The following is a 15,368-nucleotide window of genomic DNA, read 5'->3' as shown; positions in this document are numbered from 1 at the left end:
GAGAAGATGTCGGAAGTGCAGCTTTATTGAAACCTCTCCCTTCCCCCAGCCCAGAACAGGACCCAGAGAAATCACCACACCAGAATGTTAAACCACACAAATGTTCCCAAGATTTATATTTTCATGAAAACAGTCGCCATGTTTACTTACTTGGAGCCACATTAATTTTTTTTTTCCTACCAAAATAAATAGGTGGCAGATTTTTGCTGCTCTTCCTCAGCTCTGCTCTTCGCAGGGTTTTTTTCTCAGCATTTGGTGCTGTGTGAATGTGAATTGTAAATGGTTTTCAGATTTCACGTGCAAACTAAATCCTCATAACTGGCAGTTCCTTTGTTTTTGTTGATTAATGTGGGCTCCTAGGTAAATAAAAATTTTAAATGTACTTTTATTCCTCAGCATTAAAGGTCTAGGTTTCCATGAAGAATTCCTCATTTCCAGGATATTGCTGTAGTGCACTACAAATACTAGTGAATTTGAAAATTCACTAAATTCAATAAAAATGCTCAGATTGTTGTCATTTTCAGTAGACTCTCAGAGCCGATTATATTGATGACCTGCTGATTTGTGGTTTCCAGGGGCGCTTTCTCAGTGGTGAGAAGATGTATGAAAATCCCTACTGGACAGGAGTATGCTGCAAAAATCATCAACACCAAGAAGCTATCTGCCAGGGGTAGGTGTTCGCAACTATGCGCGTGGTTAATTTTGTATTTCTCATGCTGACTGTTGGTTTCCTTATATCACGTAGTTGGAACTGAAATATAGACTTAGATATTGTTACATATTGACATCAGTTCCTTCCTGAATGCCTCCTCATCTGCACAGTTTAAAAATAAGTGAACAAATATAATTTAATTGTTATAAAAATTCTATCCTATGAGCAGTAGCATAAATAGCTATATTTTAAAGCAAATAAATGTCACTAAGTGAATTTTGCCTTTACCTGTACTGTAAAATAACATCCAGAAAAATGCTGTAATTGAAAAATGGAAGTCTCACGACTGTCATTATTCCCTTTTGCTTTCGAGAGGAGAAATAGGTCAGAGCTCAGTTGAATCATATATTTCAATTGTGGTTACACGTGAACTTAATCCATTGAGGTCTATTTGACGCTAATGGCTTTGGGAGGAAACATCTGACTGCTACATTCTAGGAAGCCCAGCTCCGTTTCGATGTTCTGCGTGCACTTGAGGCCTTTCCTTGCTCTTCCGCATTGAGGCTTCTCACAGACTCGGAATGTATTTTGCACAAGCTTACTGGCCACAGAGATCGTTCATGCTCGTAAAATAGCTGTTGACATAAGCAGAGGACGTGGCGGCCCTCCCTGCATTCCTGTCACTTTGGACTGGCTGAGGTGCTTTCACTGCAATGGTAGGCATTCCAGCTTTTGTGCACACATGGCTGAAGTGTTTCCGTGGGAATTTATGGTTTCATGAGAGAAAAGTGAAGTGAAAATGAACCCAGTGCCAGAGTGTAAGCCCGTGTCAGTGACCGGGTTTATTTTAAGTAATGAGAAGGGAAATTCCATTGGGTTTGTTTTCCTCATTTAATTTGTCTTCTACAAAGCGCTGCTGCCTGGTATCCCGGTGTCTCTGTGCTTGGCCTCTGCCGCGATTTCTCTCTCTGTTGGCTGCAAGTCCTACTTTTACCATGGGCGTCAGGTTTAGGCTGGCCTTTCAGTGCATTGGCTCCAGCGGCGTTTTTGTTGTGATTGCCACCCTCCCTGCCCCCGGCTTTCAGGGGGCTCTGAGGAAGGGCTGTGTGTGAGGCAGCCAGAACCAGAGGATGGGCCGGGGCTCTGCTGTGGGTGGCCCCTGCCCGCTTCTCTGTGCTCCACAGGGAAAAGGACTTGCTGACCTGCAAATGACATTTGAGTGAAAAAAATGAAATGTGGAGTCCAGTGCTCTCAGTGCTTGTATGATTTCCTCCTGTGTGTGTGTGTGTGGGGGGGCACGGGAAGGGGGTCACTCCTTTGGGAGGCATTACAACACCTGTCCTAGACCTGTCTGTGGCTTTAAGTTTTCTCTGCAAACAAATCAGTCCTGTTGGGGGGCACGTTTCCTAATGACCTTAATGAGAGTCATCCTTCTTTGTCCCCCTACTTGTGTGCATGGAGGCCGTGAGAAGGCAGACGCACACCTGCCCACACGCCTCATACTTCTGTCACCTCCCTGCGTGTCCCTCACCTGCTCATGCTCTGCTGAGGACCAGCCTTCAGCCAGGCCCCCTGGCCCTTGAGCCCCTAATGCTCGGATTGTCCCAGTTGCACGTAGCAGGAGTGTGGGGTGGAGCGCCAGAGGCGGGCTCCCTGCACTCCCTCTGTGAGGGCCTCTCCGCTGACGGTGGCCCCCTTTCTTCGCCTGCTCTGTTAACCCGCTGGAGTGAGGGGCGAAGGCCGATTCCTGGGCTGCACTTCGTCCCTCCACCCGGCAGCTGCGTGAGCCTCAGTTTCGTCATCTGTAACATGGGGTCATGCTGTCACCCTTCCTCTCATCGGGGGTGTGAGGAGCGAGTGAGTTCGCATGGTGTGACAGCGACGCCACTCACTGGCGTGAGCTGCTGGGCGTTAGCTGCTGTGAGCACTTCTGGTGGCAGGAAGGAGCAGACGAGATGGCTTACGTGAGGGAAGGTGGAGAGGATAAACGCAGCGGCAGCCCCCAGTAGCGGAAGGAGCCCCGCCGCCCTGCTGCCCACCCTTTCTTGACCGCAGGTTCTTCTCAGTAAGATGGGGTGGGGATGCCTGTCAGGTGTCCTGAATTGTGTGAGGATCACTTCTTAAATTGCAGAGTGCTGCATCCATTTTATCTGTTACTGCTCACCTGTAAACTATCACAGCTCTCTTCCTTCAAAATCTTCCCTTTATTTTATATCGTCAAAACAATTAGAGCTGATTATCGGATATTTGTGCCTTTGAATGTATACAGTTGATTCACCTATACCCTAGTAAATTATAAGCTCATAAAGGAAAAATGCCATGCTTTCATTTTGTAATCAACATTCCACAGCACTGAGGACACAGGATGGTTTGGTGGAGTGACCAGGATGTGTCTCTGAAATGGTTTGGAAAGGAGTTAGGTGCCTAGTTTATTCCGAAGAGGCAAATAGTGGCTGTGGAGTAAACTGTAAGGTAGTGTTTTCAGAGCATAGGTCTTAAAAGGTGAATTCTCCTCTAAAAACACTCTCCTCTCAGAATATGATGATCCCAAAACACAACTTTTACGAAAAAAAACCAAAACTTAAATAACATATTTAAAAGGAAATGTAGAATGAAGTGCAAAATAGCCAGCTTATTTTTTTCTAAAGTCCTGTTTTTGGGGGGGGGTTTTACCCCTGCATATGGAAGTTTTTATGGAACATACAATTTTTTGTACACATTTTTTTTTTTCATTTCAAATACCATGCCTTTGTAAATCCAAGCTTTAAGCCTATTTGTTTTAAAGACCAGGCTGGTCCTTCAACTCCAACAATGTTCTTTGGATGTGACATTACAACTGGAAAAGAAGCCAGTGACAGGAATCATCATCTAGGACAATAAGGGTCTGCCACAAGCATGGCTGACTTCCCACACAGGTCTGCACGTCCAGCCACACTGCCAGCCGCGCATTTTTCTGTGCCTGGGGCTTGCTGGATTCCAGCAGATGTCTCAGCCGCGTTTCCTCTCAGCTGTCAGGCACCCACACCGTATTTGGGAGACTCAGTCTGCTGAAGGATTTCTTTCCTTTTGCGTTCACACTTTGCATGCACAGAGCCTGCCTTACGCAACACCGAGCAGACACATGAGCACACTCGAATCTAATTTGGCTTGTTTTAAAAATAAAAAATAATGTAGAAACATCCCAAACATGATGTTTTATATGTATTTTCTGTGCTCTAAAAAGTTTTTTGTTCCATAGGAGTAGAAGACATGCTTAGTAAATGGTGGGTAGTGGTAATAGAATTTTATCTCATTTTTACCATGAGAGCTAGAAGTTATTATCATTTTGATCCCAAAAAGGTTAGTACTCAGCATGTGCTAATGTAGCCTGCTGTCTTGATATTTTCCTATTTCGACATGACTATAAAGCATTGTCAATTTCTGGAAGGTCCGTGCACCTCTGCGGCTGCATTCAGAGCTGGTGACTGATGTTCTGATGGCAGATGTCTCCAGTACATGGGATGGGTTTCACCTTCTAACTCCCCTGTGGTAAAAGATTTTTCTATGGTCGTAATGACTTATGGTCGTTTAGAGGTGTATATTTTGACCATTAGAAACCACTTCTTACTACATAGAGTCTGATGTGCCTGGAGTCATTGTTTTTATAAAATACAATAAATTACAATAGAAGATAGAAATAGTATTATGTATGCTGTGACAAGTATATTTTACCTCTGCTCCATTGCGGAAGCTAGAAGGGGGGGTTCATTTTATATTTCTGTAAAACGTCACATATAATGCAGTTAAATCATTTTGGTATTCTTTGATTTTACTAGTTTTGTTAATTCCTAGCCGATGATACTAGTAGAACGTGGATCAGGAATTTATGAAACTACCTGGCCATGTGCACAGAATTAGGCCTCAGCTGTGAATCCTGAATGTTGCATGTATGTCTTCTGTGTTAGAATAGGGACGTCCATAATGAATGATAGTTACTTCTTCCCTTTTTCTGGCATTCAAACAGTCCAGAAATTACTGTCATTTCTCAGCCTCGTGGGTACTTGTCTTGAAGCAGAAGTAGAACTGAGACGGTGTAGATGAGTCAGCTTGTTCTGAATATACATTATTGATTGGGCAATTTGGAACTAATTGGGCAAATTAATATTAATTTTTGAAAGTTTCCTGGCTCGAACAATGTTTTAAGAAAAATTAGTGAATCATTGTCATTTTCGTACGTGGAATCTCTACAACTCTTTAGTGATTGGACCCCAAAGTGGCGTGTAACATCCTATCATTTTGTGTTCTTTAGTTATGTTTAATTGTATTTATGTTCGTACCTAGGCCTTGCTATGAAACGTTTATTTTCCTCTTTTGGCAAATGAGAATATTAGTGACATTCAAAACCGGTTAGGACAGAAAAATAAAAGTGTATAGCTGTATTTCCAGGAGATACTAAAAATCCTTTCTGTATCCCAGCATCACCAGATAAGAAAAACCTGATCCAGAATGTGGTTGTCAGGCACTCCCTGTGATGCTAATAGCTGGTGTCACCTTCCCCCTGGCCGGTTATGCAATAGGAACTGAGCTTTCGTGTTTATACAATTAGATCAATACTTTTCAATTCCACTGAAATACTGAATCAACTCAATGTCAAAATTAAGAATTTAGTAGTTAATTGTTTTTTATGGATTCTCTTAATGTTAATTGTGAATTACTGTAAAGCACAAACTAGCATTTTCTTGGGCATTTAACTTCTTTTGTTAGCTAGAATCTTAATTAATTTTTAAGCCTTTTCCTTGGGCAAATACTGTGGCTGGCCAACTGCCAGGGTCTCTAGGGCTGGGTTGGTATTTTGTTAACATCTGTCCCTCTTCATTTATTAGGGTATAGTGTGTACAATGTTGTCTTATAAATTATTGATGATCAATTAATGAGTGTAAGAGGCTGTGTTAAAGCTTTTAAGTTATAGTATCATTTAGTAAACTTCACTGCGATACAGTAAATGGAGTTTCTGCAATGTTTTTACTCTAAAACATGATACCTTTATAATAGTAACTTAGATTTCTTGTTACTTTATAGATTACTAAGCACATTCAGATATGTGTTTTAATAAACATTGAAATGATTACAATGGGCAGAGTGTTACAAAAGCAAGATTTATGTACACAGACAGATGTCTAAGAGACGTACATGTTGTTGTGAGTCTAGCAAATAAAGAGCTATGGGTTTTCAAAGCAGGGAAAGATTATTATTCTGCCTGGGGAGATGAAGGCGGGCTCTGATGGGAATTTCAGTGAAGTTTTCAAATCATAATGCAGATGGGGCTCCAATACCAAAATGTAAATAAACAACTTGGAGAGATTATTCAAAATGGTTTAAATATCAGATTATAATGAAAATGTTATGTTATTCATATGGTAAATTTGTTGCAACTATCAGTATAAAGTTATTTTTAGAATAAAATAACTGTAAATGAAGTAGAAAAAAATTTTAGACGGCAAAATTCCTGTGATTCCAGTTAAGGCAGAAACAACGATACTTCTTAAGGCGAATTCATAGCCCTTTTGTGTGCCAGAACCTGTCTCTTACTCTGGGATGGGGAAGCCGGTGGGTTTGGAGGGGAGAGAGCACAGCTTTTGTTGTTTGTCTGGTTCCGATTCTAAATGCCTTAAGGATCGTTACAGTTGTACCCAGAGTAACATCATCACGGATGTTTTCGTTAGGTAAGCCCCTTCCTGGAACTGCATTCTCCTTTTACCTTTTTAGGACTTTATGACTACCAAAGCCAATGAAGATAATAATGCACAATAGAAACATTACTCGCTCTTACTTAGAAACTTGTGAGCCACAGGTACATATGGAAGTGACCGGCATGTATTTTCAATACCTCTGTCTTATTGAACCCACACTGCAGCCTCCAGGGAGACCATCTTACCTCCGTTTCTAAATAGGGGAGCGGAGGCTCTGCAGCACTGAGTGCTCCGCAGTCGGCAAGTGCAGGGCCAGAATTCCAGCGCAGTTTCCTCAGGCCCTCCAGCCGGGCTTTGCGCTGCTCACGTCCCAGAGAACGCAGCCTTTGCATGTGGACCCTCATGCACCTGGCCTCCGGGAACGGGAGTCCTCTGTGGAAAGCCCTGTCTCCACATCTGTGTTTGCCAATGCAGTGCCCAAAGTTGAGTGTTTCTTTGGGAAAATATATTTGGTGTTCCCACTTGTGAGAGAAGATACCGTTCAAATTGCTGCATTAACATCGGGTCACAGAAGCCTCAGACGGCTCCTCCCTGCTGTTTTCTGGGGAGGGGAAACAGTGTCGTGAAAAATCCTGTTAAATGAAAGGAAAATGGTTGCAGAAGTTTATAAACTTAACTCATTACCTGATTAAAAATACCTCGATTCACAGCAAGTTGCTAATATTACTTTTTCTGCATGATTCACTTGCTGCTGAAAAGGAAACCTCAGCCCGTAACCCAAGTCCAGAAAAGCCTGCTCAGGAAGGCGTAGCCTCTCTGGCTCTCCTTGTTTAACTAGAGAAGTCAGGAACACAGGTGTGTTTGTTTCCTCTTGGACACACTGTTGTGTGTGTCAAATCCACACAAAAATGTGTCAACTGAAAGAGAATACAAAGTGTCATGTGTTCTATTTGTTGGAAAAACAACCCTTAGGCGCAGCAAGTGGGCTGGCAGGTAACATTGTCACGCAATGTGTCCCACTAATTGCCCTCCCTAGGGCCTCTATTTATCTTAGTTACATAGAGATTAAACTTTTTATTATATAAATCAGATACGGGCATTGACGTCATACATATTTAATTGTAAAGCAGCAGTCAAGCCCCCAGTAACCCACCTCTCCACGTGGTCCCCAGAACATTCCGACCCCTGCGGCAGCGACTCCTTGATCCCTACGCTTCCAAGGGAGTCACTGTTCATACTGGGATAAGATATTCACATTTACTTCTTTGTGGCTGTTGAGAATAAAAACTTTGCGCCCGCCAGAATCGGGGCTCAGTCCACAGAGGCTTGAGACCCCTGGCCCTCAGGAACTCGGTACTTGGCTCTTGTGTTTCTTAGCCCTTTGCTGCCCCTCCTCGAGGAGAAGTCCAACACTACACGGTCCTCTCTTGAATGTTAATCACCATCAGAGGATTTTAGGGGAAGACCTTTCTTCGTACCCCGGGGTGTAATTCATTGGATGGTCTGCGTTGACCAATCAGTCACCAGTGGGAAACGATGCCCTCATTATCTTGGTAAACTGGATTTTACTTTACCTGTGTTTTATCTGTGTAAATTCAAGGTATGAGCTGCATTAATTCTCATGTATTAGTATATCATCTGACCCTTTGCCTTAGGATAGGGAAGTCTTAAATTATTTGGAATTTTTTTAGTAAAAAATTATTTTCCTTCCCTGTCTTTTTGAAGAAATGCCATTGATGACGATGAATACACATTGAAATAAAGCAAGAATAAACTATTTAAAACTATCTTTATCAAAGGTAAATACAGTAAGTGAACGTGAATCAGATTTTTCTTCTGAGAGTTGAGATCGGCCACATTACAGCTTTAGTGTTTAAATTAAAATTTGATGTTTTGGTAAAGAAGTAGTTTTACAGTTTTTGGAGCCTGTGTACGGGATAACTTGGATTTCTGCGGCAGTCCCTTCATTAGTCATCAAGGCCCAAACTCTCCGTGTCCCAGGGACGCGCCAGTTATCACTCCTGTGGGCGGAGCCGTGATGTTCCCAGGTTCAGGGACACTGAGTCCTTATATTTAACCTATTTCGGCACCTTTTCCATATCTCTCTCTCTTTAATTTAACTATTCGGATTTGAGCTGTTTTTTCTTCCTGATTCAACTCTTAAAATAACTTCTTAACCAGATTTTCCAGCTGACAGTTGTCACATTATTCATTCATGTATTCAGATCATCATTAGACCTTTTGAGACCCACTCTGCTGGGCATCTTGAAGTTCAGGGATGGACAGGTGAAAGGCAGACATGCCACTTGAGCATTTTATGGTCCACCAGTGTGGGGACAGCCTGGCAAACACAGCGCAGGTCATGAAGGCTGTGACACAGGAGTGCACAGAGCCCTCACACAGACATGGCTGGAGGAGACTCTGACCCGGAAGGCTTCCTCAGGAGGTCCGTGTGGGGCTGTGCCTTGATTGATAAGTAGAGAAGGGAGACGTGGTTATCTGGGCAAAGAGAGCAGCTTATCAAGGGAAGGGAGAAAGCACCACTCCACCCTCCGGATGGAATGGACACGCCTGTCCTGTTGCAGTCCTCTCTCCTTGAAGACCCAGTTCAGGTACTGCCTCCTCCAGGAAACCAGGTCTGACTTCCTCTCACCCCGCTTCGCCTCTTCTCCTCAGAAGTGACTTCCCTGGTCCCTGGAACAGCTTTTTCACGTTCCTTAAGTTAGAGCTCATACTGTTCTCCCTTGTGCTGCAGTCGTGTGCATTATAGCTCTCCAGCATCATGGTGACGACTTTTAACTTGTCTTTGAGTCTGTGCCTGGCACCTTAATTACAACATTGCAGACACTCAAAAACATTTGTGGAATGAATGAGTAAATAAGATTCTGTCTCTCGAAATTGGTGTATACCTACCAGAGATCTGTGACACAGGAAGGAAATGAACCGAGCAGGGGCCTCGTGTCAGTGGCATGTGCTAACTCCATCAATCAATTTCTGATTCTCAAATTATGTCATCATCTCCTGATGGCCAATGATTCTTTGTTGGAAAGAGTTTGTGTAATTCAGTAAGTTTTCGAGCAAGCACATGCACATCCTTGCTGTTTTTGCCAAGTGATGGGGACTGCCCAGTATGAGGGTGACAGGTTCCTGGCCTGTGTGCCCATCGGGACCACGTCAGCCGCGTCACACTCGTGCCATGCTTAACTGATTCTAAAACGGCTGGCTTCGTGAATTTGTATCCATTCTCCAGAGGCGCTTACTTTTTCACTTATCTTTTAAAGAAGCACATTTTAAAAATACTTTGTAGAGTTTTGGATATACAAGCGATGGAGAGAGATTATTTGCTTATACTGTTTGATTTTTTAGTGCAGGCAGTTAGGCAGCTGTTACAGCTGTTGCGTCTGGCCAGTAGGACCCTTGGCAGAGGGTGGGGAGAGGACTTATCTCAGAGTCGGGAGGCCCCGAAAGCAAAACGCTTTTTCAGTGGCACGAAATGGGGGCTCTTGCAATTCTATAACTTTCAGTGCATATATATGTACACATATATATGTATGTACTGTTTTTTAGAAACTACTATTCCTTTCATAAAAGCATTCCAATCATATTTTTAAATGGGAACTTAAAAGGCTGTAAGCATGTTGGCAGAGTGATTATCTTAATTAAGCAAATTGTATCTGCTTTTATGTTCAGGACTGTGTAAATATTGGTTAAGTACAGAGAGAATTGTACACTTTGGACATACCACTAAAATATATTTTTGATTATTTGTTACTAATTTGTATAAATGAATTTAAAAATTATATCGTAAAAGTATGTACTTTAATTACAGAACCTGGGGAAATACAGAAAAATAGAAAGAAGAGTATTTTATGGTTCAGTTTCCCCAATCTCAGTTAACGTTTTCTCGTCTTCCTTTTTTCTTTAATGTGTCGGAATACTGGGCTAAAATATACAATTTTGTGTACTGCTTAATATTATAAAATTTCACTATGTTACTGCAAATCCTTTGAATTCTTAATGGATTATATAGTTCACTAAGTAAAACATCAGTTTAGTATTGCTATTTTTTATAAAAAAACTTTTTGTTCTTTTCTATGATAAATGACATAGTAAATATTGTTTTGTAAAACTTTTTTCAAATTTCAGATTCTGTTCTTAGGAAATAGTCATAAAGAAGAGTTTATAAGTTAGAGGACTGAATTTTCAAAATTCCTGACAAATGCCAGGCCGCACCCTGCACTGAGTCGTGTGCGTTTCTGCCCGTGACATTTAAGCATGCCCAGAACCGGAGCTCTGGGGAGCAGATTCTAAATTTCAATTTCAGTGTAACAACAACAAAGAAAAACACTGACCCTGATCCAGACCCTCTGTTCGCACTGGATAAACAAGCGCCCCGGTCAGGCCCTTCATCTCAGGCAGAGCAGCCGGGGACCCCCGTGACTTACCACAGGGCCGTAGGTGTCACAGTGGGTGCGCTCACCACTCACTGGTGGCTTGCTGAAAGGGAGGGAGGACGTCCTAGAGGAGTTGATGTCTGAACTGGGTTTTAAAAATAACGAGCTTTGAATTTAAAGGTGGGTAAAAAAGATACAAATCAATAGGATACTATAAAAAATAAATAAATAAATACTTGTGAGAAGCAAGGAAATTAGAAGGTGCCAATAAAGAGAACTTGAAAGTAGATAAATAGTTTTTACCCTGAGTGATCGACTTACCCGGGATAAAGTTTCATGAACGCATGCAAGCATTTTCCCCCCGTGACTCATTCATGCAGCCAGATCTGCCGGGAGGCGTGAAGCTAGGTGGGATTGTGCAGCCCTGAGTCATTAGGGATGAACAGCTGAGAAGGGGAGAAGAGCAACTTCTTACCAACCTCACATTTTGTTTTATGGAACTTTGGGGCAATACAAAAAATAAATACATAAATAAGTACTAAGTGGGAGGTAAAGGACAGGAGGATAATGAGAAATTAAAAAAAAAATCATTTGATATAAAAGTGCCCTAAGGAATCCGTGTATGTTTATAAAAAAAAGCGGTGTAGCCAGCCTCTCAGTTGCCATATTGGATTAATGACTGTTGCAAAAACTATTTGTAGGTTTCTGTTCAAAACCAAAAATATGATGTCTAAAAATGGTTTTGAGACTGATCATTGAATTCTTGAATTCCCAGTGTCTAGAATACTTGCTTCCTACCCTTCACAGATATTAATTGAATAAATGCCTCCAAAACTACATTGTATTATGATAAATGAACACATTTAGAGACCCAGAACTTTTAGTGGTAAGATTTGTGTACAGTGTTCCTAACTATTGCCTATAAAAATGTTTTTAAGGAAAACCTCAAAATTTAACGGTCAGATGAATTCTGTGATATAATTCACAATTTAGCACAAGCTGGTGGTTAGAAAATAGTCATTTATTCCCTTCACTTCAATACTGAGAAAATCTCTCATTGACTTAGAAGACAGCTTCAATTTAAATATTTAACCTCCCGAGCTAGCTCAGCTATGCAGTATTTCCCCCTATTTTCAGAAAGATCTTAGCAGTATAAAAAAAAATTACCTTGTAAGATCTCCCCAGTTGTATTAACATTAAGGACTGTGTAACTTGTAGTTCAAAGGGAAAACGTTGTTTTACTCGGTGTATGTTCTCTAGGGGGTGTGGGAGCTTTGTCTGTGGAGCAGAACGCCTCCTGTTGACTTCAGAGGCTGGGAACCCCTGAGCCGAGACCACAGGCAGAATTTCAGTCATGGTGCACTCCTGTCCTCTGGGTGGGTCTCCGGCCTGTGGGCCAGTTTCACTCAGTGGGATGGGAGAAGGAGAAAAAGCTGTCAAAGGGAACTACCTGCTCGCCTCCTGCAGGCGGGACTGAGGCCTGCTTCTCGCTAATATTTATGTGCTTTGGTAATTGTTTTTTGGGGGAAAAAAAACATTCTTAGGGTTGCCTTTTCCCCCCTGTGTCCTATGCATCTTTATGATTGAGAAAAGGAAAAACAAACTTTAATTGTTAACCTTAAGTCTGTGCGAAAGCAAGGTAACATGCAGCATCTTATATTGACAGCACCAATTACTGGGCTGCTGGTAGCTCCGTGCCCTCCATTTAGTGCCAATAATCCCAGTGTCTGTCATCTGCCAGGGACACGACGAAGAGGAGCCCCACGACATGGGCAGGGGTGGCTGATGACAGCACACACAGCTTATCCTTTAGAGTGATGGTAACTGACTGGAGTAAATCCTGGGGACCTTTGGTAAATTTTAGGAAATTATGTTAGGCAAGAGACTTTAGTATAAGAGTAGGTATATGTGTGTGTTTTAGGATAATCCGAACCGAATAAACCCAGGTTTAGAGATATATTAGAAATCTACAGTGAACACACACGGTCAGTTTTAAAAATAGCACTTGGCTTTGAGAGGCCAGCGTCTGTTCACTCGGCATGCGAACCTCTGAGACCTGGAGCCGGCTTCGGGGCAGAAGCAGGAAGTGAAAGCCTCTCACAGGCCACACGGATGCTCATTTAGCATCTTTCGCTCGGGGCCTGAGACACTTCCTGACTGAGTCCCATGGCACCGCCGGGGTGGGACGGAGAGGCAGGGGCGTCTGTGCCCGCGCCGTGAGGCCTGTCACCCAGTGGTGTTTGACACCACGTTGGGAACACCAGGTTACATATGGTGGGGACCCAGGAGAGAGGACGTTACTTGTCAGCAGTGAGTCATCAGGATGGATTGGCACAGCCTGTGAAACCTTCAGCTGATAGAGGACGAGGAGGAGGACACATAGTGACAGGTTTTGGGGTTCAGTCATGGGGGAAATGTGATTTTCATGTAAGAAATTGAGAAGTCAGAATCAAGGGCTGATTTTGATGGAGGAAGGTGGTGAATTGACATGTGTTTGAGGTTCAAGCAGTCTACGTATTCAGGTTGAAATATCTACAGGACCCTTGATAATTGGGCGTGGTCCTTGAGAAAGGGACCCAGGACGCAGTGAGCTGTGCCTGCTGAGAGGGGTCTCTGCAGGCACGCTGTGCCTGCTGAGAGGGGTCTCTGCAGGCACGTGGCCAGGGTGCAACACCTGTGCCTGCTGCTTCCCGGGCCTCGCAACCTGGGCCAGCCTTCTAACTCCTGCAGGCCGGGGCTTCCTTTTCTATAGAACTGGGCAACTGCCTTAGCTGCCATTATCGGTGGTTCCTCTGCATGGGGAGGGTGGTCGAAGCTCACCCGAAGGAGAGACTAGAGGAAGGGGTGAGGACAGCCTGCGACAGCGGCTAGCGGCGCCCGCGTTCTGAGGATGAGGGAGCACGTGGGGCTGGCTTTAGAGAAATGGCAGGAAAGGAGGGGTGGCCATTAATGTTCCGTATTACAGAGAAGCAGAGAGAGATGGAGACTCAGGAAAGGCTTTGGGTCCCCGTCCAGCAGAATTTTAGGAGCAAAGGATGGTCACAGCCTCATAGCTGAGCACGCTGTGTGAAGTGGGAGAGCTGTGTAAGAAATATTTGCTGAATGGATAAAGCAAAACAACGCTTTGTTGGGATTAAAGATTACATGGAGAGAACGTGTAAAATCTTGCTTGTTTAATAAAATACAAAAAGAGAGACGCTCAGGACTAATTTCAGGGATTAGCCCAGTCAGGGGATTATCTTTGGAGGAAAAGGATCAGTAACAAATAGAAAGACCAACACGCAGGGGAACAGGGTGTGGTCGTTGGGGGCAGCCTTGGGCACTGTGGGGTGTGAGTGGGGAAAGGACATTTTTGCTCCTCAGGCAGCGGGACAGTGAGATGAAGCACCTCAGCTGAGAGCATGTGGGTGGAGCAGACAGTTCAGCTGAGAGCAGGAGAAACAAGAGGGCTGAGGGAATCAGGACAGATGTGTCCTGGTCTCGGGGGGCTGTTGAGAGGAACCCACCGGCTGCAGTGTGCAGGGGGCCCGGGTCGCATGGCCTGACCCTGGGCCTGACCTGGGCCTTGACGCTAGGCTTGACGTGTGTGCCCTGGGAGCCTGGGCTTGGCCAACAGTGAAGGAAAAGGCTTTTTGTGTTTGTTTGCTTTGGTTTGACATTAATTTCCCTTAACTTGTACGACTAGTAAGAATACTTGCTCTCCTCCCATTCTCGCCTCGCCTCTCCCCTAACGCCAGGAAACCGCTGATGGACGGACTTCTCTACAGATTTGTTCATTCTGGACACTCCGTGTGAGTACAAGCATATACCATGTGCCCTTTTGTGACCGGCTGCTTTCATTTAGGGTAATCTTCTCCACGGTGTGGCACGTTTCTTGTTGAGTAACGTGCCATGGTGCAGACAGAGCACATTTTGTTTGTTCACTCAGTGGCTGATGGACATCTGGGCTTCCTCTTTGGGGCTCTTATGAATAATGCTGCTGTGAGTGTTTGTGTCCAGGTTTTCTTTATGGACCTGTGTTTGTGTTTCTCTTGCATGTGTACCTAGCAGTAGAGGAAATTCTGCACACACATACACTGAAGACATAGTGTTTGGGACAGAGATGGCCCCTGTGGTACAGCACAGGGATTACTGAGCACCGACCTGGCTAATTTGACTTAGGGCACATGTGCCTATAACCTATAAACAGGTTAGAAAGTGTTGTCATTTCGAGATTTTGACACGTGGAAAAGAAATGGAAGTAGACTGGAAGCATGAGAAGGCGAGTTACGACCGTCTCCCCTTGTGTATGAGGACAGACATCGCCCCGACGGGGGGCCTTGGTTGAATCACACTTTGAATCAGCTGTGTGCTGGACCGACCAAGTGGCGCATTGGTTGAGAGCTGGCTTGGGATGGCAGCTCTGGGCAGCAGAGCCCCGGTTCGGATCCCACATGAGGGCCAGTGACGCTGCGCCCTCTACAGCTAAGATGGTGAACAACAGCTCGACCTGGAGCTGGGCTGCCTGGAGCCGCTGGTGATGGCATAGGCTGCAGTGGGCAGCTGTCCAATGGCTGGCGACCGATCTGCCTCACCCGGGAAGAGCGCAATGATAATACCAACATGGGCCAGTGAAGCCACGTCCTCCACAACTAGACTGAAGAACAAAAGGAC

General features: G+C 44.0%; 1 protein-coding gene across 11 annotated transcripts in view; it reads left to right on the top strand.

Annotated features, from left to right (window-relative positions):
• Positions 1-580: 580 nt before the first annotated feature.
• CAMK2D (calcium/calmodulin dependent protein kinase II delta) overlaps positions 581-15,368 on the top strand; it is a 195,860-nt gene continuing 181,072 nt past the window's right edge. For all 11 annotated transcript variants that reach the window (XM_019656581.1, XM_019656579.1, XM_019656576.1 and 8 more), the window contains exon 1: positions 581-670. In XM_019656581.1, the coding sequence (XP_019512126.1) occupies positions 604-670 (67 nt within the window). In that variant the 5' untranslated portion in view covers positions 581-603. The remainder of the gene's footprint in view (positions 671-15,368) is intronic.

This window comes from Hipposideros armiger, unplaced genomic scaffold, assembly GCF_001890085.2.
Source record: "Hipposideros armiger isolate ML-2016 unplaced genomic scaffold, ASM189008v1 scaffold_262, whole genome shotgun sequence".
NCBI lineage: Eukaryota > Metazoa > Chordata > Mammalia > Chiroptera > Hipposideridae > Hipposideros > Hipposideros armiger.
Note: the sequence above shows the minus strand (reverse complement) of the source record. Positions and strands in the feature narration are given on the sequence as shown.